Source organism: Salvelinus namaycush, chromosome 31, assembly GCF_016432855.1.
Source record: "Salvelinus namaycush isolate Seneca chromosome 31, SaNama_1.0, whole genome shotgun sequence".
Lineage (NCBI taxonomy): Eukaryota > Metazoa > Chordata > Actinopteri > Salmoniformes > Salmonidae > Salvelinus > Salvelinus namaycush.
The window spans coordinates 40,782,042-40,807,126 of record NC_052337.1 but is presented as its reverse complement, the minus strand read 5'-3'; the positions used below and the strand labels follow the sequence as shown (position 1 = coordinate 40,807,126).

Here is a 25,085-nt window from a genome sequence, read left to right as displayed (position 1 = left end):
TAGTGCGGGGAGCAGGAACAGGGCACACTGGACTCTCGAGGCGCACTATAGGCCTGGTACGTGGTGCCGACACGCACCTCAGGGCAAGTGCGGGGAGTAGGAACAGTGCGTACAGGGCTCTGGAGACGCACAGGAGGCTTGGTGCGTGGTGCCGGAACTGGTGGTACCGGGCTGGAGACACGCACCACAGGGAGAGTGCGTGGAGGAGGAACAGGGCTCTGGAGACGCACAGGAAGCCTGGTGCGTGGTGTAGGCACTGGTGGTACTGGACTGGGGCGGGAAGGTGGCGCCGGATATACCGGACCGTGCAGGCGTACTGGCTCCCTTGAGCACCGAGCCTGCCCAACCTTACCTGGTTGAATGCTCCCCGTAGCCCGACCAGTGCGGGGCGGTGGAATAACCCGCACTGGGCTGTGTTGGCGAACCGGGGACACCATGCGTAAGGCTGGTGCCATGTATGCCGGCCCGAGGAGACGCACTGGAGACCAGACGCGTTGAGCCGGCTTCATGGCACCTGGCTCAATGCTCAATCTAGCCCGGCCGATACGTGGAGCTGGGATGTACCGCACCGGGCTATACACACGTACAGGAGACACCGTGCGCTCTTCCGCATAACACGGTGTCTGCCCGTACTCCCGCTCTCCACGGTAAGCATGGGAAGTTGGCGCAGGTCTCCTACCTGACTTCGCCACACTACCCTTTAGCCCCCCCCCCCCAAGACATTTTCAGGCTTCCAGCCACGCTTCCGTGCTGCCTCCTCATACCACCGCTCCTGGGCTTTAGCTGCCTCCATCTCTTCACGAGAGCGGCGATATTCTCCAATGTGAGCCCAGTGTCCTTTTCCCTCCAAAATGTCCTCCCATGTCCAGGAGTCCTGTGTAGTGGGCCGCTACTGCTGCTGCTGCCCGTAGCCACGCTGCTTGGTCCGAGTTTGGTGGGTGGTTCTGTAATGGTTTTCTTCCTGGGATGAAGGAGAGGACCAAAACGCAGTGCGGCTAGTGTTCAACATAATTTAATAAAGAATATGTGAACACTACAAACAACAAAACAATAAATGTGAAAACCGAAAACAGTCCTATCTGGTGCAGAACACAAAGACAGAAGACAACCACCCACAATCCCCAACACAAAACAAGCCACCTATATATGATTCTGAATCAGGGACAACGATTGACAGCTGCCTCTGATTGAGAACCATATTAGGCTGAACACAGAAACAGACAAACTAGACACACAACATAGAATGCCCACCCAGCTCACGTCCTGACCAACACTAAAACAAGCAAAACACATAAGAACTATGGTCAGGACGTGACACAGAAAGTATTCAGACCCCTTTACTTTTCCACCTTATTCCAAAATCGATTACAAAAAAAACATCCTCAGCAATCTACACACAATACCTGTCACGACTTCTGCCAAAGTCGATGCCTCTCATTGTTCGGGCGGTGTTCGGCGGTCGACGTCGCCGGTCTTCTAGCCATCGCTGATCCATTTTTAATTTTCCATTTGTGTTGTCTTGTTTTCCCACACACCTGGTTTCATTTCCCTCATTATGTGTTGTGTATTTAGCCCTCTGTTTCCCCCATGTCTTTGTGCGTGATTGTTTATTGTTAGGTCGGTACGTTTCCGGCTGGTTTATCCCCGGATGCTGTTTCACCCGTGTTTAGTGGCAACCGTTATTTTTGTTCGTACATTGGGTTTGTTACATTGTACATTTGCCATTCTAAGCACACTGGCTTCGGGACAAGTCTGTGAATGTTCTTGAGTGGCCCAGCCAGAGCCCATACTTGAACCCGATCTAACTTCTCTGGAGAGACCTGAAAATAGCTGTGCAGTGACTGTCCCGAACTACCAGATAGAGCTTGAGAGTATCTGCAGAGAAGAATGGGAGAAACTCCCCAAATACAGATGTGCCAAGCTTGTAGCGTCGTACCCAAGAAGACTCGAGGCTGTAATCGCTGCCAAAGGTGCTTCAACAAAGTATTGAGTAAAGGGTCTGAATACTTATGTAAATGTGATATTTCCATTTTCTTTGTTATACATTTGCAAAAATTTCTAAAAACCTGTTTTCACTTTGTCATTATGGGGTATTGTGTGTAGATTGATGAGGGGGAAAAAGAATGTAATCAATTTTAGAATAAGGCTGTAATGTAACAAAATGTGGAAAAAGTCAAGGGGTCTGAACACTTTCCAAATGCCCTGTATTCAACTCTTTATTCAATGCTATGGTCATGACTGTGTTACATTGCCTGCAGTACACTTCATGTCTGACAGGCGGAGTAAGTGCATCTGTTTCTGTTAGATTGTAATCAAAAGTATGATATTGCATGGATACATTACTGCATTGTTATCAAAACATTCTTCTTGGTATGATCGATCAATACTAGGAACTAATGGTTATCTTAAAAAAAACTAAAGGATAATTCAGTACCCATCCATTCATTGATTTCCCTGTAGTGTTCTTGTAGACACACCAACACCAATCAAGGAGTCCTGTTACTAACCACAAATCTACTGTGTGTGAATGTGTGTGTGTGTGTGTGTGTGTGTGTGTGTGTGTGTGTGTGTGTGTGTGTGTGTGTGTGTGTGTGTGTGTGTGTGTGTGTGTGTGTGTGTGTGTGTGTGTGTGTGTGTGTGTGCCCTATCAGTACCCACATAGATTCAGCAGCTGCCCAAGAAGAGAATCCCTCCCTCCCCTTTTCCTGTGTGATTGTATTTGGTTGACAGGCAGTATTTCCTAAAGCTGACAAGGCAAAAGTGACATTACACAATAGGTACTTCTTTAGAAACAATGTATTGATTAGTGTGTTTTCTGTGGGTTTTGATTCAGTGGGTTTAATAATTTAAATAGTTACATAAATGTGTTGTAAGTTATTCTGTATGAGCTAAAAAAAAAATACAAAACAATATTATCAATGTTTAAATAGAAAACAAAAGGAGAATGTGCAGAAGAGGTAGAAAAACACTGACAGGCTTGTAAGACATCTTTCAAATGAAATTGGAATGATTATTTACACAAATAAATGATTTACAAGCCCATCAGAACTTTCTTGACACAGCAGATTATCACACAATAATTAATCAGTATCTAAGAATGCAGATAATCTCATTTATTTTAGCTAGATAAATGTAGGTTAATTTGTTAATTCTCTCAACTTCAGGCTATTATTTGAATCTATCATATTAGGACATGGTTGAACAAAAACTGAAGCTGCTGTATGCTTCACAGAGCAGGAATATATGTGGCGTTTGTTGTTGGCCACTCAGTTTCAGGTACTAGACTTTATTAAGTAACCTTTCTTCCCAAATTCATGTCATTACTGTTTAATGAACATGTTTTGCATTTTTTTCTGGTAATTTATTTGGCATTGCTGTACGAGCATCAGCGTGCCATGCTCTCATCTCCTCGGCGCCAGCACATGATGAGAGAACTGTTACAAAGTAACCGAAAATGAAAGAATGTTAAGTGAAACTGATTCGATGTCACAATGTATGTTTTTACCCTTTGTTTCCCAGTAATCTAATCAACTCCCTAAAGATGTTTAATCAAATTTGATGTTTCAACTTTAGAGAGTTGATGAAAACGGTCAAGAGGTCAGGAATCACATGCTGGGCTATTTACACCGGGCGGGACATGCGATCTTTTAAATGATCTTTCAACAGGCCGGCAGTGTGATATACGGTCCCCTTTCAGCCAATCACAAGCCAGCCCCCCCCCCCCCCATTATACGACATATAGCTGGCTGTATAAAGTGTCGTGTCTAGTACACTGACTACACAACAACAGCAGCAGAAATCATCACCCTGCTACTGCAAATTGACGGGAAAAAGTAAGTACGGCTTTCGGTTATGTTGTTTGTACAGTGTTAGGTCTTGGGTTATGGACATTTACCAGGGGCATTTGCTCTTTGATTTGATTGATACAGAAAGACAACATTAGTCTACCGTTTCTGATGTTGCTTTTTCTGCCGGCTGTTACCAAACATTCCCTCGAATATCTCTGTGGATATCAACAACTTTATATAATTTGGAACACTGGTAGTGTAGTAGCCTAGTAAGAGAGGGAGGGGGGGCTTGGAAGTAAAAAAAAAAAAAAAATCTCACAAACCACTTTTCCATCCAACCGTGTTATGCGAATAAAGTACATGTCGGATAAATGTAAATGTCAAACTTGATGGCAACATAATTTTCCAGTAAACTTTCCAAATGTCGACAACACAAAATACGCTAGACAAGGTAGAGTCTTTTTGTGTCAGTAAAATTAATTATGTGATTGTTGGTGAATATAATAACCATCATATCGAAGTAAACTTGGAGTAGTAGTGTGGACCTCCCTCTACTACTCGTTGGGAAAGCATGCAGTTTATTAGGCTGCAGATTAAATCAATTATGATGAATTCACTTCACAGAATGGTGAAAGTGCAAGGTGAAGTGTTTGTGAACCCCAGGTTGAATTAAAACAATAGCTGCTGATGACTTCAAGTGATTTATTGGCATAAATATTACAATTGATGACTTTTAAAGGATGGTTACATTTCATTTTCTGTTAAAGCTACCCTTTGGAATGACTTGGATTTTTAAAATTTGAATTGGTATTTTATTAGCATCCCCATTAGCTGTTGCAAAAGCAGCAGCTACTCTTCCTGGGGTCCACACAACATGAAACATAATACAGAACATCATTAGACAAGAACAGCTCAAGGACAGAACTACATACATTTTGTAAAATGCACATGTTGCCTACATATCAATGCATACACACAAACTATCTCGGTCAAATAGGGGAGAGGTGTTGTGCCTCGAGGTGTTGCTTTATCTGTTTTTTGAAACCAGGTTTGCTGTTTATTTGAGCAATATGAGATGGAAGTTCCATGCAGTAAGGGCTCTATATAATACTGTATGTTTTCTTGAATTTGTTCTGGATTTGGGGACTATGAAAAGCCCCTGGTGGCATGTCTGATGGGATAAGTGTGTGTCAGAGCTGTGTGTAAGTTGACTATGCAAACTAAGTATTTTCAAAACAATGTTTCTTATAAAAAGAAGTGATGCAGTCAATCATTCACACGATACCACATTGGTAGTAGTCAGTGACATGTCAAAGCTAAGCTGGCCTTGGTTAAAACCCTGGATGGGAGACCAAATGGATAGCTGTAGATCAACTCTCCAGTAGGAGGTGCTGCCCAGACGTTTTGATGTTGTATATAACGTTGAAGATCTGCCATTGTTTCAAAGGTACAAATTCAACATTTTATACTATATAGCTTCTTTACTCTGAAAATACAAGGCTGACTGAGCTCTGCTCTTTCTCTCTCTACACAGCTGTTTGACCATGACGTCCCTGTACTTGGCAGTGTTGGTGCTCTGTATGAGTGCTGTGTATGCGGCCCCTATGTTTGACTCTCAGTTGGAGGGCCACTGGCACTTGTGGAAGAACTGGCACAGCAAGAACTACCATGAGGTGGGTGTTTAAGCACAAGTAGAGGAGCACATCCTCATAGGAACCCCTCAGTATCTCCCAACGAGTGGAGGCTGGTGGAATGAGCTATAGGAGGATGGGCTCATTGTAAAGGCTGGAATGGAATTATTGGAATGGTATCAAACATTTGGAAACAGCCAGTACAATGAGCCTGTCCTCCTATGACTCCTCCCACCAGCCTCCACTGCTCTCAACAAGTGGCTCAAATTGATCAATTGGTGCATACATGTAGCTGTAAATTACACCTATATATCATTAATTGCATGGATTTTGCCCATAGTTCTGGGACAGTATATGATTGTGTATATTTTCTCACTGTTTTTCACTCATTGTTACAGAGCGAGGATGGCTGGAGGAGGATGGTTTGGGAGAAGAACCTGAAGAAGATTGAGATGCACAACCTGGAACACTCTATGGGAAAACACTCCTACCGCCTGGGCATGAACCACTTTGGTGACATGGTAAGAAGAATCACCTTGCTGAGCAGTGCTTGACATGGATGAAATGGGTGCCGGTACTCATTCTGGGGGCCTGTACTGTATATATTTATATCCAGGAACCCTGCAGGACTTTTGCGCTAATATTCTATGAGGTGCAGGAACTCAAGCAGTAGAACTTTTGAGGTGCCGCTATCAGTTCCAGTGAGCTTCTGTCCAAGTCTGTTGCTGAGACATTTTACTGTGGAGCAGGAGGTACTTCTCAGCAGCTCTTTCCCATACTGTGTGTGTGGTATAGCTGGATCTTTTTGTTGTCATGTCATAGATTTGCTGAAGCACATACAGTATGAACTATTTCACAGGCACTTTGACAACACACAGGTATCAGCGTTGACAATGAAGGCAGGAATGTATACAGACTCGCAGGTTAGGTTTCTTTAACTATCAAGCAGCAATGGAATAGTTATCCTGAGAAGGGAATTGAAACTTACTCAAAGATGCACACTAGATTCATGGTTCCGTGCACAACTTTTAAAACAGTCCTAAGACATTAATAAAACCTACATTTCGAGCACGCCCCCCATTCTCATCTTCCCCCCCGGCTGCAGTGGAGCAGGTTGAGAGCTTCCAGTTCCTTGGTGTCCACATCACCAACAAACTAACATGATCCAAGCACACCAAGAACGTTTTGAAGAGGGCATGACAAAACCTATTCCCCATCAGGAGACTGAAAAGATTTGGCATGGGTCCTCAGATCCTCAAAAGGTTCTACAGCTGCACCATCGAGAGCGTCCTGACTGGTTGCATCACTGCCTGGTATGGCAACTGCTCGGCCTCCGACCGCAAGGCACTACAGAGGGATACGCTAACGGCCCAGTATATCACTGGGGCCAAGCTTCCTGCCGTCCAGGACCTCTATACCAGGCGGTGTCAGAGGAAGGCCCTGAAATTGTCAGACTCCAGCCACCCTAGTCATAGACGGTTCTCTCTGCTACAGCAAGCGGTACCGGAGCGCCATGTCTAGGTCCAAGAGGCTTCTACCCCCAAGCCATACGACTTCTGAACATCTCGTCAAATGGCTACCCAGACTATTTGCAGTGCCCCTCTCACCCTCTCTTTACACCACTGCTACTCTCTGTTGTCGTCTAGTCACTATGCATAGTTAATAACTCTACCTACATGTACATATTACCTCAACTAACCGGTGCCCCCGCACATTGATCCTGTACAGGTACCCCGCTGGATATAGTCTCACAATTGTTATTTTATTGCTGCTCTTTAATTACTTGTTACTTTTATCTCTTATTCTTATCTTTATTTTTTGAAACTGCAATGTTGGTTAGGGGCTCTTAAGTAAGCATTTCACTGTAAGGTCTACCTACACCTGTTGTATTTGGCGCATGTGGCTAATAAAATTTGATTTCCCATTCAGATGGTAAATTACAAACCACATCTGGCCAGGGAAGACATTACGCTTCAACGTGTTCTGACTTCTTCCTCCCTAGACCAACGAAGAGTTCGGGCAGCTCATGAACGGCTACAAGCAGACAACTGAGAGGAAGTACAAGGGCTCTCTGTTCATGGAACCCAATTACCTGCAGGCCCCTGAAGCTGTGGACTGGAGAGAGATGGGCTACGTCAATCCCGTCATGGACCAGGTGAGACCTGAATCACTCATGAGTCATGACTCATATCCACACACACTGCTGTGTCACAACGTCAATGCATATCTTCCAGAGAACTGTCTGGCTCTTTTGTGTGCTGGTTACCATGATTGTAATTTACAGTATACAGAAGATAATACGGCAAATTGCGTATACATAGTAATTACTTACATGCACATGTCAGTGTGTTCTGACATAAAATACTAACAAGATGTTTAACAATTTTTCCCCCAGGGCTCATGTGGGTCTTGCTGGGCGTTCAGTGCCACCGGGGCCATAGAGGGCCAGCTATTCAGGAAGACTGGCAATCTGGTGTCTTTGAGTAAACAGAACCTGGTGGACTGCTCCAGACCCCAGGGCAACGAGGGCTGTGATGGAGGTCTCATGGACTGGGCGTTCCAGTATGTAAAAGACAACGGTGGCCTGGACACAGAGGCGTCCTACCCCTATGTGGGCAAGGTAAGGCCCTGTGTTCTATTAGTCTGAATTCAAATGTAATGGCGTATGAAGATGCATTTATTAAAAGTAAGGCCTGGTCCCAGATCATGCAATTCACTGTAGAACCAACTCCTATGGTTGTTATTTTTCTACTTCATTACAGTGGGATTTATGTCTCCAAGGATGACTGACTTGCTTGAATAATTGGAGTATGTTTTTACTAATCATGGCCGTTGGTCTTATCTGGTAACTCAGGATGCCCTTTGCCACTACCGACCAGAGTTCAGTGCTGTCAATGAAACCGGCTTCGTGGATATCCCCAGTGGCAAGGAGCACACTCTGATGAGTGCTGTGGCGTCTGTCGGCCCCATCTCTGTCGCCATCGATGCCAGCCACAACTCCTTCCAATTCTACAAGTCTGGTGAGTAGCAGTTAGCGGTGCAACTTAAATGATGTGTTAGAATATTTGAAAGTATTGGATTCCCTACCTACTATTTTTGGGTAGCAGTGAGCTGTTCTGGTCTGTCCTTTTCACACTGTAGCTAAGATTTACAAATGGTATCATCTGAAGTAAATTGTTTGTTACCAATATTTCAGTTTTGCCCTCTAGTAAAGAGCTACACGCTACCTAACTACCTTTAGCTTTGAGATCAGGTGGTTTTACATACTGAGGTAAACCCAGCATCTTAGCCTACTAATTTAACTATGTCCTCTCCCTGTAGGCATCTACTATGAGAAGAAGTGCAACAGTGAGGAGCTCGGCCATGGAGTTCTGGTGGTGGGATATGGTTTTGAAGGAGAGGATGTAGATGGCAAGAAATTCTGGATTGTCAAGAACAGGTACAGTACATAGTATCTTCCTAGGATGTTTTTTGTTTGTTATGTCACCACTACGGGATTGGTTGATTTCCTCATCGGGGAATATGCATCTCTACATTGCCTTTATTTGTATACAGTGTTGCTGTTGTCCTGATACTATGGTCTAAGTCATACATTTCTCTAAAGCAGCAGTGAATCTATAATTTCCTACTAACTAGAACTGTGGGACTAACATGTTTTTGTCTCTTCCTCAGCTGGAGCGAGAAATGGGGAGACAAAGGCTATATCTACATGGCCAAAGACAGGAAGAACCACTGTGGCATCGCCACGGCAGCCAGCTACCCACTGGTCTAGTGTTCTAGAACCTGGAGGTTCTAGTACACTAGACCTTAGTTTTAGAAAAGTTTGATGAAAGTTCTGGATAAAGGGTCATGGTTACAGTGCTGCCTTAACTAAATCTGTGAAAGGTGCATGAGAACCTGCTGCTTGGGTTTTAAAGAAGCACATTTAGGGAATTTATGAAATTCTACCCATTTTTGTTTTACACTTTTTTATGTCTATGCATGTTGAGCCAAGTGAATGTTACAGGTGTAACCTGTGTACATTCCTCATTTTCTGCTTTTACACCAGTTTTGTACATAAGCAAAATAAAAATAAATTAAATTGATTTGTGGGTCTACTTTGTGGTACTAATCAACTACATTTTCCTACGATGTAGCGATAATTTTTGAATGTTGGCACTATCTAGCAGCTATTATGACCGTCAGTGAAGGCTGACTATCAAACACAAACATGTCATGTGGAAGCTAGTTGCATTGCAACAGCACTAGGCTGTGTTCAAAACAAATCTCCCCTGCATCCCATTTCCCTGTAACATGACACTCCTGCTTGAGATTTTAACTTTAATATATTTCAGTGATTTTGATGGGTCAAGGATTCTCTACACTATTCAGTGCTTGTTTCCTCAACTTAAATTGAGTGAACAGTGTTGCATTTTAGCAACCAGGAAATGACAGCTGTTCTTAAGTTTATTTTTTGCGTCTTAATTTTGGTTTTGAACACCGGCTTCAAAATGCTGAAAATACAATATTTTGGGTTATGGAAAATATATTTCAGAGGTTTAGATGAAACAATGGTTCTCTACACTACTTTTGTCACAAACTGAAATAATTCGAGCAACCAGGAAATGGCCAGAGCTATGTCTGCATAGTGCATCTTTAATTCCTCATAAATTATAACATTTTTAGATAAACGCTGCATTGGGCATTTCATTCTTAACTGTTAGTGAAGTGTATGTGTACTGAATTTGGTATGTTTAGCTGGTCCTAATTGAAATACATGCCAGGCTGGAGTGAAGAACAGACCGTGCAGTAATTTAAAACCTTAACCTTGTGCGGCCTACAGACAGTACTGTGCAGCCGTCTTCATCGACCTGGCCAAGGCTTTAGACTCTGTCAATCACCGTATTCTTATCGGCAGACTCAACAGCCTTGGTTTCTGACTGCCTGGCCTGGTTCACTAACTACTTCTCAGAGTTCAGTGTGTCAAATCGGAGGGCCTGTTGTCCGGACCTCTGGGTCTCTATGGGGGTACCACAGGGTTAAATTCTCGGGCCGACTCTTTTCTCTGTATATATCAATGATGTCGCTCTTGCTGCGGGTGACTCTTTGATCCACCTCTACGCAGACGACACCATTCTGTATACATCTGGCCCTTCTTTGGACACTGTTTTAACAAACCTCCAAACAAGTTTCAACGCCATACAACAATCTTTTCGTGGCCTCCAACTGCTCTTAAATGTTAATAAAACGAAATGCATGCTCTTCAACCGATCGCTGCCCGCACCTCCCCAACCGACTAGCATCACTACTCTGGACGGTTCTGACTTAGAATATGTGGACAACTATAAATACCTAGGTGTCTGGCTAGACTGTAAACTCTCATTCCAGACTTACATTAAGCATTTCCAATCCAAAGTTAAATCTAGAATTAGCTTTCTTTTTCGCAACAAAGCTTCCTTCACTCATGCTGCCAAACATGCCCTCGTAAAACTGACTATACTACCGATCCTTCACTTCGGCGATGTCATTTAATAAATAGCCTCCAAGACTCTACTCAGCAAATTGGATGCAGTCTCTCACAGTGCCATCCGTTATGTCACCAAAGCCCCATATACTACCCACCACTGCGACCTGTATGCTCTCGTTGGCTGGTCCTCACTTCATATTTGTCGCCAAACCCACTAGCTCCAGGTGATCTATAGGTCTATAAGGTAAAGCTCCACCAGGAGGTATATTTCACTCGTCATCCCCAAAGCCAACGCCTCCTTTGGCCGCCAAATTGCAAAAATCACTGAAGTTGGAGACTTATATCTCCCCCAGCTACAGCTGTACTCAGCCCATCTGTAAATAGCCCATCCAACCAACTACCTACCTCATCCCCATATTTATTTGAGTTTTTCTGCTCTTTTGCACACCAGTATTTCTACTTGCACATCCTCATCTGCACATATATCACTACAGTGTAAACTGCTAAATTGTAATTACTTCGCCACTATTGGCCTATTTATTGCCTTACCTCCTTACTTCATTTGCACACACTGTATACAGATTTTTCTATTGTGTTATTGACTGTACGTTTGTTTATCCCATGTGTAACTGTGTTGTTTTTGTCCCACTGCTTTGCTTTATCTTGGCCAGGTCGCAGTTGTAAATGAGAACGTGTTCTCAGCTGGCCTACCTGGTTAAATAAAGGTACAATAAAACAAATACTACAGGAGCGTCTGTGACTTTGCTAACACGATCAACAGTATGTGAAGAGACATTTGTCCCTCAGCATTCAGTTTATTTGTAGCTTTACTTGATGAGACCAACTACTTGACAACAGTCTCTAGTGTAGCACAAAACAAGTCAGTTTGTGCTTACTGCTGGTATGTCTGTCTTTACAACACAGTTATAGACACAGTATATATACCCCTACTCAGCTACCTATATACAGTTGAAGTCGGAAGTTTACATACACCTTAGCCAAATATATTTAAACTCAGTTTTTCACAATTCCTGACATGTAATCCTCGTAAAAAGAGTTCAGTTAGGATCACCACTTTATTGTAAGAATGTGAAATGTCATAATAATAGTAGAGAGAATGATTTATTTCAGCTTTTATTTATTTCATCACATTCCCAGTGGGTCAGAAGTTCACATACACTCAATTAGTATTTGGTAGCATTGCCTTTAAATTGTTTAAATTGGGTCAAAAGTTTTGGGTAGCCTTCCACAACCTTCCCACAATAAGTTGGGTTGTTAATATTAGAAACCAAAATTGTTCATTGGTTGACAGACTGTATTGAGCCAAAGATAGAAAAATTAGACAGATATTTCACCGGATTTATAAATGTGAAGTATCCGGTTGGCTTCTCCACTCAATATGGTGGTGAGAGGAAGCACAGTGGGAGAAGATGGAGCAACATAGATTTTAGCCAACATTCTGCTAATTTTCCCAATCTCAATACAGTTTCAGTTTAAAAACTACAATATGTAAAGAACAGAGTGGACTAAGTTTTGTAGACTTGACCCTTTGCCAAAGTTTTACAAAATGTGTTTGTTTAGAAGGAGTGCAAGGGTGAATTGAGTTATTGCACACGCACACTTCACAGGGTAGGCGTTCCCTAACGGAAATATACAAATACATGCTAGAACGCGCCAAAAGGCTCTCGCTAGCTCGTGCTTGGCGCTGCCCACCTGGACCGATTACTTAACAGCAACGAATGTAATGAGTTTTTGAACTGTAATACAATTTCACATTGTTTTGAGCAAGCAGGCTTGTGTTTTTATTTTATTTATGGGCATGTTCTGCCCACTTTGATTAATTTGCTCCCATTGGAAATGACAGGCTGTTGTCTATCTTGGGTTAGTTATAAAAACTATTTGATTGAGCTGTATGCCACTGAAGGGCTAATACGTCCCCCTGCTGGTGAGTTAGAAACACGACATGGACAAGAAGTGGAGGGATTTTTACATTGGATTTTATTCAAAACATCCTTCAGGCCAACCAGTGCAAATGACACAACCCTCCATGAGGAGGGGGAGGCTGGGGTTTTATTTGGTCCATGGGGGGGTTGGTCCCTCAGTTTAGTGATCCAATCTTGGTTCACTGTAAAACACGTGGGATGCGTCTTAATAATTTAAAGGCCCAGTGCAGTCAAAAATGTGATTGCCTGTGTTTTATACAGTTGAAGTCGGAAGTTTACATAGACTTAGGTTGGAGTCATTAAAACTTGTTTTTCAACCACTCCACAAATTTCTTGTTAACAAACTATAGTTTTGGCAAGTCGGTTAGGACATCTACTTTGTGCAGTCATTTTTCCAACAATTGTTTACAGACAGATTATTTCACTTATAATTCACTGTATCACAATTCCAGTGGGTCAGAAGTTTACATACACTAAGTTGACTGTGCTTTTTAACAACTTGGAAAATTCCAGAAAATTATGTCATGGCTTTAGAAGCTTCTGATAGGCTAATTGACATCATTTAAGTCAATTGGAGGTGTACCTGTGGATGTATTTCAAGGCCTACCTTCAAACTCTGCGCCAGTTGACAGAGCATTTCAGAGCAATAACCTGTTAGGCTTCGAAGAGTGATAGGTGTGGAGTCAGGCGCAGAGAGCAGAGGATTCGGAAAAAAACATTTATTCCGGAAACAATCACAGCGAAAGAGGGTGACGCCGAACACAGGCGTAAAACACTCCAAATAGTACAACACTGGTACACACGCTGAACATCGGAAAATAAATGAAAGGACACTCCTGTACCGCAAACAAGCCCGCACAAACACAGGCGGGCCAACTGAACTTAAATACCCCACCCAAAACCCCAAACAAGGAACAGGTGAAACCAATTAGACCAAACTAAACGAAAAGGGGAAAAAGGGATCGGTGGCAGCTAGTAGACCGGTGACGACGACCGCCGAGCGCCACCCGAACGGGAAGGGGAGCCACCTTCTGTGATAGTCGTGACATAACCAAGCCATGAGGTAGAAGGAATTGTCCGTAGCTCCGAGATAGGATTGTTTCGAGGCACAGATCTGGTGAAGGGTACCAAAACATTTCTGCAGCATTAAAGGTACCCAAGAACACAGTGGCCTCCATCATTCTTAAATGTAAGAAATCTGGAACCACCAAGACTCTTCCTAGAGCTGGCCGCCCGGCCAAACTGAGCAATTGGGGGAGAAGGGACTTGGTCAGGGAGGTGACCAAGAACCTGATGGTCACTCTGACAGAGCTCTAGAGTTCCTCTGTGGAGATGGGAGAACCTTCCATAAGGACAACCATCTCTGCAGCACTCCACCAATCAGGCCTTTATGGTAGAGTGACCAGACGGAAGCCACTTCTCAGTGAAAGGCAATTGACAGCCCACTTGGAGTTTGCCAAAAGGCACCCAAAGACTCTCAGACCATGAGAAACAAGATTCTCTGGAAGGTTCTCCAAGATTGAACTCTTTGGCCTGAATGTCAAGCGTCATGTCTGGAGGAAACCTGGCATCATCCCTAAAGTGAAGCATGGTGGTGGCAGCATTATGTTCTGAGGATGTTTTTCAGTGGCAGGGACTGGGAGACTAGTCAGGATCGAGGCAAAGATGAACGGAGCAAAGTACAGAGAGATCCTTGATGAAAACCTACTCTAGAGCGCTCAGGACCTCAGACTGGGTCGAAGGTTCACCTTCCAACAGGACAACGGCCCTAAGCACACTGGCTTCGGGACAAGTCTGTGAATGTCCTTGAGTGGCCCAGCCAGAGCCCATACTTGAACCCGATCTAACTTCTCTGGAGAGACCTGAAAATAGCTGTGCAGTGACTGTCCCGAACTACCAGATAGAGCTTGGGAGTATCTGCAGAGAAGAATGGGAGAAACTCCCCAAATACAGATGTGCCAAGCTTGTAGCGTCACACCCAAGAAGACTCGAGTCTGTAATCGCTGCCAAAGGTGCTTCAACAAAGTATTGAGTAAAGGGTCTGAATACTTATGTAAATGTGATATTTCCATTTTCTTTGTTATACATTTGCTAAAATGTCTAAAAACCTGTTTTCACTTTGTGATTATGGGGTATTGTGTGTAGATTGATGAGGGGGGAAAAGAATGTAATCAATTTTAGAATAAGGCTGTAATGTAACATAATGTGGAAAAAGTCAAGGGGTCTGAACACTTTCCAAATGCCCTGTATTCAACTCTTTATTCAATGCTATGGTCATGACTGTGTTACATTGCCTGCAGTACACTTCATGTCTGACAGGCGGAGTAAGTGCATCTGTTTCTGTTAGATTGTAATCAAAAGTATGATATTGCATGGATACATTACTGCATTGTTATCAAAACATTCTTCTTGGTATGATCGATCAATACTAGGAACTAATGGTTATCTTTAAAAAAACGAAAGGATAATTCAGTACCCATCCATTCATTGATTTCCCTGTAGTGTTCTTGTAGACACACCAACACCAATCAAGGAGTCCTGTTACTAACCACATATCTACTGTGTGTGTGTGTGTGTGTGTGTGTGTGTGTGTGTGTGTGTGTGTGTGTGTGTGTGTGTGTGTGTGTGTGTGTGTGTGTGTGTGTGTGTGTGTGTGTGTGTGTCTGCCCTATCAGTACCCACATAGATTCAGCAGCTGCCCAAGAAGAGGATCCCTCCCTCCCCTTTTCCTGTGTGATTGTATTTGGTTGACAGGCAGTATTTCCTAGAGCTGACAAGGCAAAAGTGACATTACACAATAGGTACTTCTTTAGAAACAATGTATTGATTAGTGGGTTTTCTGTGGGTTTTGATTTAGTGGGTTTAATAATTTAAATAGTTACATAAATGTGTTGTAAGTTATTCTGTATGAGCTAAAAAAATAAAAAAATAACAATATTATCAATGTTTAAATAGAAAACAAAAGGAGAATGTGCAGAAGAGGTAGAAAAACACTGACAGGCTTGTAAGACACCTTTCAAATGAAATTGGAATGATTATTTACACAAATAAATGATTTACAAGCCCATCAGAACTTTCTTGACACAGCAGATTATCACACAATAATTAATCAGTATCTAAAGAATGCAGATAATCTCATTTATTTTAGCTAGATAAATGTAGGTTAATTTGTTAATTCTCTCAACTTCAGGCTATTATTTGAATCTATTATATTAGGACATGGTTGAACAAAAACTGAAGCTGCTGTATGCTTCACAAGAGCAGGAATATATGTGGCGTTTGTTGTTGGCCACTCAGTTTCAGGTACTAGACTATATGTAACCTTTCTTCCCAAATTGATGTCATTACTGTTTAATGAACATGTTTTGCATTTTTTTCTGGTAATTTATTTGGCGTTGCTGTATGAGCATCAGCGTGCCATTCTCTCATCTCCTCGGCGCCAGCACATGATGAGAGAACTGTTACAAAGTAACCGAAGATGAAAGAATGTTAAGTGAAACTGATTCGATGTCACAATGTATCTTTTTACCCTTTGTTTCCCAGTAATCTAATCAACTCCCTAAAGATGTTTAATCAAATTTGATGTTTCAACTTTAGAGAGTTGATGAAAACGGTCAAGAGGTCAGAAATCACATGCTGGGCTATTTACACCGGGCGGGACATGCGAACTTTTAAATGATCTTTCAGCGGGCCGGCAGTGATATACTGTCCCCTTTCAGCCAATCACAAGCCAGCCCCCCCCCCCCCCCCCCCCATTATACGACATATAGCTGGCTGTATAAAGTGTCGTGTCTAGTACACTGACTACACATCAACAGCAGCAGAAATCATCACCCTGCTACTGCAAATTGACGGGAAAAAGTAAGTACGGCTCTCGGTTATGTTGTTTGTACAGTGTTAGGTCTTGGGTTATGGACATTTACCAGGGGCATTTGCTCTTTGATTTGATTGATACAGAAAGACAACATTAGTCTACCGTTTCTGATGTTGCTTTTTCTGCCGGCTGTTACCAAACATTCCCTCGAATATCTCTGTGGATATCAACATTACTTTATATAATTTGAAACACTGGTAGTGTAGTAGCCTAGTAAGAGAGGGAGGGGGGGCTTGGAAGTAAAAAAATATATATATTCTCACAAACCACTTTTCCATCCAACCGTGTTATGCGAGTAAAGTACATGTCGGATAAATGTAAATGTCAAACTTGATGGCAACATCATTTTCCAGTAAACTTTCCAAATGTCGACAACACAAAATACGCTAGACAATGTAGAGTCTTTTTGTGTCAGTAAAATTAATTATGTGATTGTTGGTGAATATCATATCGAAGTAAACTTGGAGTAGTAGTGTGGACCTCCCTCTACTACTCGTTGGGAAAGCATGCAGTTTATTAGGCTGCAGATTAAATCAATTATGATGAATTCACTTCACAGAATGGTGAAAGTGCAAGGTGACGTGTTTGTGAACCCTAGGTTGAATTTAAACAATAGCTGCTGATGACTTCACAAGTGATTTATTGGCATAAATATTACAATTGATGACTTATAAAGGATGGTTACATTTCATTTTCTGTTAAAGCTACCCTTTGGAATGACTTGGATTTTAAAAATTTGAATTGGTATTTTATTAGCATCCCCATTAGCTGTTGCAAAAGCAGCAGCTACTCTTCCTGGGGTCCACACAACATTAAACATAATACAGAACATCATTAGACAAGAACAGCTGAAGGACAGAACTACATACATTTTTTTAAATGCACATGTTGCCTACATATCAATGCATACACACAAACTATCTCGGTCAAATAGGGGAGAGGTGTTGTGCCTCGAGGTGTTGCTTTATTTGTTTTTTGAAACCAGGTTTGCTGTTTATTTGAGCAATATGAGATGGAAGTTCCATGCAGTAAGGGCTCTATATAATACTGTATGTTTTCTTGAATTTGTTCTGGATTTGGGGACTATGAAAAGCCCCAGGTGGCATGTCTGATGGGATAAGTGTGTGTCAGAGCTGTGTGTAAGTTGACTATGCAAACTAAGTATTTTCAAAACAATGTTTCTTATAAAAAGAAGTGATGCAGTCAATCATTCACACGATACCACATTGGTAGTAGTCAGTGACATGTCAAAGCTAAGCTGGCCTTGGTTAAAACCCTGGATGGGAGACCAAATGGATAGCTGTAGATCAACTCTCCAGTAGGAGGTGCTGCCCAGACGTTTTGATGTTGTATATAACGTTGAAGATCTGCCATTGTTTCAAAGGTACAAATTCAACATTTTATACTATATAGCTTCTTTACACTGAAAATACAAGGCTGAGTGAGCTCTGCTCTCTCTCTCTCTCTCTCTCTCTCTCTCTCTCTCTCTCTCCACAGCTGTTTGACCATGATGTCCCTGTACTTGGCAGTGTTGGTGCTCTGTATGAGTGCTGTGTATGCAGCCCCTATGTTTGACTCTCAGTTGGAGGGCCACTGGCACTTGTGGAAGAACTGGCACAGCAAGAACTACCATGATGTGGGTGTTTAAGCACAAGTAGAGGAGCACATCCTCATAGGAACCCCTCAGTAGTTCCCAAAGAGTGGAGGCTGGTGGGATGAGCTATAGGAGGATGGGCTCATTGTAAAGGCTGGAATGGAATTATTGGAATGGTATCAAACATTTGGAAATCACGTTTGACTCAATTCCGTTACAGCCAGTACAATGAGCCTGTCCTCCTATGACTCCTCACACCATCCTCCACTGCTCTCAACAAGGGGCTCAAATTGATCAATTGGTGCATACATGTAGCTGTAAATTACACCAAATGCAGTATATCATTAATTGCATGGATTGTGCCCATAGTTCTGGGACAATATATGATTGTGTATATTTTCTCACTGTTTTTCACTCATTGTTACAGAGCGAGGATGGCTGGAGGAGGATGGTTTGGGAGAAGAACCTGAAGAAGATTGAGATGCACAACCTGGAACACTCTATGGGAAAACACTCCTACCGTCTGGGCATGAACCACTTTGGTGACATGGTAAGAAGAATCACCTTGCTGAGCAGCGCTTGACATGGATGAAATGGGTGCCGGTACTCATTCTGGGGGCCTGTACTGTATATATTTATATCCAGGAACTCTGCAGGACTTTTGAGCTAATATTCTATGAGGTGCAGGGACTCAAGCAGTAGAAAGTTTGAGGTGCCGATATCAGTTCCAGTGAGCTTCTGTCCAAGTCTGTTGCTGAGACATTTTACTGTGGAGCAGGAGGTACTTCTCAGCAGCTCTTTCCCATACTGTGTGTGTGCTATAGCTGGATCTTTTTGTTGTCATGCCATAGATTTGCTGAAGCACATACAGTATGAAATATTTCACAGGCACATGTGTCAGCGTTGACAATGAAGGCAGGAATGTATTCAGACTCGCAGGTTAGGTTTCTTTAACTATCAAGCAGGAATGGAATAGTTATCCTGAGAAGGGAATTGAAACTTACTCAAAGATGCACACTAGATTCATGGTTCCGTGCACAACTTTTAAAACAGTCCTAAGACATTAATAAAACCTACATTTCGAGCACGCCCCCCATTCTCATCTTCCCCCCCGGCTGCAGTGGAGCAGGTTGAGAGCTTCCAGTTCCTTGGTGTCCACATCACCAACAAACTAACATGATCCAAGCACACCAAGAACGTTTTGAAGAGGGCATGACAAAACCTATTCCCCCTCAGGAGACTGAAAAGATTTGGCATGGGTCCTCAGATCCTCAAAAGGTTCTACAGCTGCACCATCGAGAGCGTCCTGACTGGTTGCATCACTGCCTGGTATGGCAACTGCTCAGCCTCCGACCGCAAGGCACTACAGAGGGATACGCTAACGGCCCAGTATATCACTGGGGCCAAGCTTCCTGCCGTCCAGGACCTCTATACCAGGCGGTGTCAGAGGAAGGCCCTGAAATTGTCAGACTCCAGCCACCCTAGTCATAGACGGTTCTCTCTGCTACAGCAAGCGGTACCGGAGCGCCATGTCTAGGTCCAAGAGGCTTCTACCCCCAAGCCATACGACTTCTGAACATCTCGTAAAATGGCTACCCAGACTATTTGCAGTGCCCCTCTCACCCTCTCTTTACACCACTGCTACTCTCTATTGTCGTCTAGTCACTATGCATAGTTAATAACTCTACCTACATGTACATATTACCTCAACTAACCGGTGCCCCCGCACATTGATCCTGTACAGGTACCCCGCTGGATATAGTCTCACAATTGTTATTTTACTGCTGCTCTTTAATTACTTGTTACTTTTATCTCTTATTCTTATCTTTATTTTTTGAAACTGCAATGTTGGTTAGGGGCTCTTAAGTAAGCATTTCACTGTAAGGTCTACCTACACCTGTTGTATTTGGCGCATGTGGCTAATAAAATTTGATTTCCCATTCAGATGGCAAATTACAAACCACATCTGGCCAGGGAAGACATTACGTTTTAACGTGTTCTGACTTCTTCCTCCCTAGACCAACGAAGAGTTCGGGCAGCTCATGAACGGCTACAAGCAGACAACCGAGAGGAAGTACAAGGGCTCTCTGTTCATGGAACCCAATTACCTGCAGGTCCCTGAAGCTGTGGACTGGAGAGAGAAGGGCTACGTCAATCCCGTCATGGACCAGGTGAGACCTGAATCACTCATGAGTCATGACTCATATCCACACACACTGCTGTGTCACAACGTCAATGCATATCTTCCAGAGAACTGTCTGGCTCTTTTGTGTGCTGGTTACCATGATTGTAATTTACAGTATACAGAAGATAAGGCGGCAAATTGCGTATACATAGTTATTACTTACATGCACATGTCAGTGTGTTCTGACATAAAATACTAACAAGATGTTTAACAATCTTTACCCCAGGGCTCATGTGGGTCTTGCTGGGCGTTCAGTGCCACCGGGGCCATAGAGGGCCAGCTATTCAGGAAGACTGGCAATCTGGTGTCTTTGAGTAAACAGAACCTGGTGGACTGCTCCAGACCCCAGGGCAACGATGGCTGTAATGGAGGTCTCATGGACCGGGCGTTCCAGTATGTAAAGGACAACGGTGGCCTGGACACAGAGGCGTCCTACCCCTATGTGGGCAAGGTAAGGCCCTGTGTTCTATTAGTCTGAATTCAAATGTAATGGCGTATGAAGATGCATTTATTAAAAGTAAGGCCCTGTTCTTTTAGCCTGGTCCCAGATCATGCAATTCGCTGTAGAACCAACTCCTATGGTTGTTATTTTTCTACTTCATTACAGTGGGATTTATGTCTCCAAGGATGACTGACTTGCTTGAATAATTGGAGTATGTTTTTTACTAATCATGGCCGTTGGTCTTATCTGGTAACTCAGGATGCCCTTTGCCACTACCGACCAGAGTTCAGTGCTGTCAATGAAACCGGCTTCGTGGATATCCCCAGTGGCAAGGAGCACACTCTGATGAGTGCTGTGGCGTCTGTCGGCCCCGTCTCTGTCGCCATCGATGCCAGCCACGACTCCTTCCAGTTCTACAAGTCTGGTGAGTAGCAGTTAGCGGTGCAACTTAAATTATGTGTTCGAATATTTGCAAGGATTGGATTCCCTACCTACTATTTTTGGGTAGCAGTGAGCTGTTCTGGTCTGTCCTTTTCACACTGTAGCTAAGATTTACAAATGGTATCATCTGAAGTAAATTGTTTGTTACCAATATTTCAGTTTTGCCCTCTAGTAAAGAGCTACACGCTACCTAACTACCTTTAGCTTTGAGATCAGGTGGTTTTACATACTGAGGTAAACCCAGCATCTTAGCCTACTAATTTAACTATGTCCTCTCCCTGTAGGTATCTACTATGAGAAGAAGTGCAGCAGTGAGGAGCTTGGCCATGGAGTTCTGGTGGTGGGATATGGTTTTGAAGGAGAGGATGTAGATGGCAAGAAATTCTGGATTGTCAAGAACAGGTACAGTACATCGTATCTTCCTAGGATGTTTTTGTTTGTTACGTCACCACTACGGGACTGGTTGATTTCCTCATCGGGGAATATGCATCTCTACATTGCCTTTATTTGAATACAGTGTTGGTGTTGTCCTGATACTATGGTCTAAGTCATACATTTCTCTAAAGCAGCAGTGAATCTATAATTTCCTACTAACTAGAACTGTGGGACTAACATGTTTTGTCTCTTTCTCAGCTGGAGCGAGAAATGGGGAGACAAAGGCTACATCTACATGGCCAAAGACAGGAAGAACCACTGTGGCATCGCCACGGCAGCCAGCTACCCACTGGTCTAGTGTTCTAGAACCTGGCGGTTCTAGTACACTAGACCTTAGTTTTAGAAAAGTTTGATGAAAGTTCTGGATAAAGGGTCATGATTACAGTGCTGCCTTAACTAAATCTGTGAAAGGTGCATGAGAACCTGCTGCTTGGGTTTTAAAGAACCACATTTAGGGAATTTATGAAATTCTACCCATTTTTGTTTTATACTTTTTTATGTCTATGCATGTTGAGCCAAGTGAATGTTACAGGTGTAACCTGTGTACATTCCTCATTTTCTGCTTTTACACCAGTTTTGTACATCAGCAAAATAAAGAAAAATTAAATTGATTTGTGGGTCTACTTTGTGGTACTAATCGACTACATTTTCCTATGATGTAGCGCTAATTTTTGAATGTTGGCACTATCTAGCAGCTATTATGACCGTCAGTGAAGGCTGACTCTCAAACACAAACATGTCATGTGGAAGCTAGTTGCATTGCAACAGCACTAGGCTGTGTTCAAAACAAATCTCCCCTGCATCCCATTTCCCTGTAACATGACACTCCTGCTTGAGATTTTTACTTTAATATATTTCAGTGATTTTGATGGGTCGAGGATTCTCTACACTATTCAGTGCTTGTTTCCTCAACTTAAATTGAGTGAACAGTGTTGCATTTTAGCAAGCAGGAAATGACAGCTGTTCTTAAGTTTAGTTTTTGCGTCTTAATTTTGGTTTTGAACACCGGCTTCAAAATGCTGAAAATACAATATTTTGGGTTATGGAAAATATATTACAGAGGTTTAAATGTTGGTTCTCTACACTACTTTTGTCACAAACTGAAATAATTTGAGCAACCAGGAAATGGCCAGAGCTATTTCTGCATAGTGCATCTTTTATTCCTCATAAATTATAAATTTTTTAGATAAACGCTGCATTGGACCTTTAAAATGCAGAATTCTTAACTGTTAGTGAAGTGTATGTGTACTGAATTTGGTATGTTTAGCTGGTCCTAATTGAAATACATGCCAGGCTGGAGTGAAGAACAGACCGTGCAGTAATTTAAAACCTTAACCTTGTGCGGCCTACAGACAGTACTGTGCAGCCGTCTTCATCGACCTGGCCAAGGCTTTAGACTCTGTCAATCACCGTATTCTTATCGGCAGACTCAACAGCCTTGGTTTCTGACTGCCTGGCCTGGTTCACTAACTACTTCTCAGAGTTCAGTGTGTCAAATCGGAGGGCCTGTTGTCTGGGTCTCTGGGGGTACCACAGGGTTAAATTCTCGGGCCGACTCTTTTCTCTGTATATATCAATGATGTCGCTCTTGCTGCGGGTGACTCTTTGATCCACCTCTACGCAGACGACACCATTCTGTATACATCTGGCCCTTCTTTGGACACTGTTTTAACAAACCTCCAAACGAGCTTCAACGCCATACAACAATCTTTTCGTGGCCTCCAACTGCTCTTAAATGCTAGTAAAACAAAATGCATGCTCTTCAACCGATCGCTGCCCGCACCTCCCCGACCGACTAGCATCACTACTCTGGACGGTTCCGACTTAGAATATGCGGACAACTATAAATACCTAGGTGTCTGGCTAGACTGTAAACTTTCATTCCAGACTCACATTAAGCATTTCCAATCCAAAGTTAAATCTAGAATCAGCTTCCTTTTTCGCAACAAAGCTTCCTTCACTCATGCTGCCAAACATACCCTCGTAAAACTGACTATACTACCGATCCTTCACTTCGGAGATGTCATTTAATAAATAGCCTCCAAGACTCTACTCTGCAAATTGGATGCAGTCTCTCACAGTGCCATCCGTTATGTCACCAAAGCCCCATATACTACCCACCACTGCGACCTGTATGCTCTCGTTGGCTGGTCCTCACTTCATATTTGTCGCCAAACCCACTAGCTCCAGGTGATCTATAGGTCTATAAGGTAAAGCTCCACCAGGAGGTATATTTCACTCGTCATCCCCAAAGCCAACGCCTCCTTTGGCCGCCAAATTGCAAAAAGTTGGAGACTTATATCTCCCCCAGCTGCAGCTGTACTCAGCCCATCTGTAAATAGCCCATCCAACCAACTACCTACCTCATCCCCATATTTATTTGAGTTTTTCTGCTCTTTTGCACACCAGTATTTCTACTTGCACATCCTCATCTGCACATATATCACTCCAGTGTAAACTGCTAAATTGTAATTACTTCGCCACTATTGGCCTATTTATTTATTGCCTTACCTCCTTACTTCATTTGCACACACTGTATACAGATTTTTCTGTTGTGTTATTGACTGTACGTTTGTTTATCCCATGTGTAACTGTGTTGTTTTTGTCCCACTTCTTTGCTTTATCTTGGCCAGGTCACAGTTGTAAATGAGAACGTGTTCTCAGCTGGCCTACCTGGTTAAATAAAGGTACAATAAAACAAATACTACAGGAGCGTCTGTGACTTTGCTAACACGATCAACAGTATGTGAAGAGACATTTGTCCCTCAGCATTCAGTTTATTTGTAGCTTTACTTGATGAGACCAACTACTTGACAACAGTCTCTAGTGTAGCACAAAACAAGTCAGTTTGTGCTTACTGCTGGTATGTCTGTCTTTACAACACAGTTATAGACACAGTATATATACCCCTACTCAGCTACCTATATACAGTTGAAGTCGGAAGTTTACATACACCTTAGCCAAATATATTTAAACTCAGTTTTTCACAATTCCTGACATTTAATCCTCGTAAAAAGAGTTCAGTTAGGATCACCACTTTATTGTAAGAATGTGAAATGTCAGAATAATAGTAGAGAGAATGATTTATTTCAGCTTTTATTTATTTCATCACATTCCCAGTGGGTCAGAAGTTCCCATACACTCAATTAGTATTTGGTAGCATTGCCTTTAAATTGTTTAAATTGGGTCAAATGTTCCGGGTAGCCTTCCACAACCTTCCCACAATAAATTGGGTTGTTAATATTAGAAACCAAAAATGTTCATTGGTTGACAGACTGTATTGAGCCAAAGATAGAAAAATTAGAC

General features: G+C 42.7%; 2 protein-coding genes across 2 annotated transcripts; both read left to right on the top strand.

Moving 5' to 3' along the window:
- Positions 1–3,795: 3,795 nt before the first annotated feature.
- LOC120025890 (procathepsin L-like) lies at positions 3,796–9,453 on the top strand. The gene is made up of 8 exons (XM_038970605.1): positions 3,796–3,833; positions 5,323–5,461; positions 5,818–5,940; positions 7,422–7,574; positions 7,815–8,039; positions 8,274–8,439; positions 8,741–8,858; positions 9,092–9,453. Exons 2-8 carry the CDS (start codon positions 5,333–5,335, stop codon positions 9,189–9,191), a joined length of 1,014 nt encoding a protein of 337 aa, XP_038826533.1. The 5' UTR covers positions 3,796–3,833; positions 5,323–5,332; the 3' UTR covers positions 9,192–9,453.
- Positions 9,454–16,615: 7,162 nt separating this feature from the next.
- LOC120025862 (procathepsin L-like) lies at positions 16,616–22,352 on the top strand. Its single transcript, XM_038970564.1, has 8 exons — positions 16,616–16,669; positions 18,180–18,318; positions 18,704–18,826; positions 20,295–20,447; positions 20,688–20,912; positions 21,162–21,327; positions 21,629–21,746; positions 21,978–22,352. Exons 2-8 carry the CDS (start codon positions 18,190–18,192, stop codon positions 22,075–22,077), a joined length of 1,014 nt encoding a protein of 337 aa, XP_038826492.1. The 5' UTR covers positions 16,616–16,669; positions 18,180–18,189; the 3' UTR covers positions 22,078–22,352.
- Positions 22,353–25,085: the final 2,733 nt, after the last annotated feature.

Bases quoted from the DNA above. Each gene is read 5' to 3' on its own strand.
- LOC120025862 (XM_038970564.1), top strand. From the start codon at position 18,190: ATGATGTCCCTGTACTTGGCAGTGTTGGTGCTCTGTATGAGTGCTGTG. The intron at 18,319-18,703 runs GTGGGTGTTTAA...TCATTGTTACAG, and splicing joins ACAGCAAGAACTACCATGAT to AGCGAGGATGGCTGGAGGAG. The intron at 21,747-21,977 runs GTACAGTACATC...TCTCTTTCTCAG, and splicing joins TTCTGGATTGTCAAGAACAG to CTGGAGCGAGAAATGGGGAG.
- LOC120025890 (XM_038970605.1), top strand. From the start codon at position 5,333: ATGACGTCCCTGTACTTGGCAGTGTTGGTGCTCTGTATGAGTGCTGTG. The intron at 8,440-8,740 runs GTGAGTAGCAGT...CTCTCCCTGTAG, and splicing joins CTTCCAATTCTACAAGTCTG to GCATCTACTATGAGAAGAAG. The intron at 8,859-9,091 runs GTACAGTACATA...TCTCTTCCTCAG, and splicing joins TTCTGGATTGTCAAGAACAG to CTGGAGCGAGAAATGGGGAG.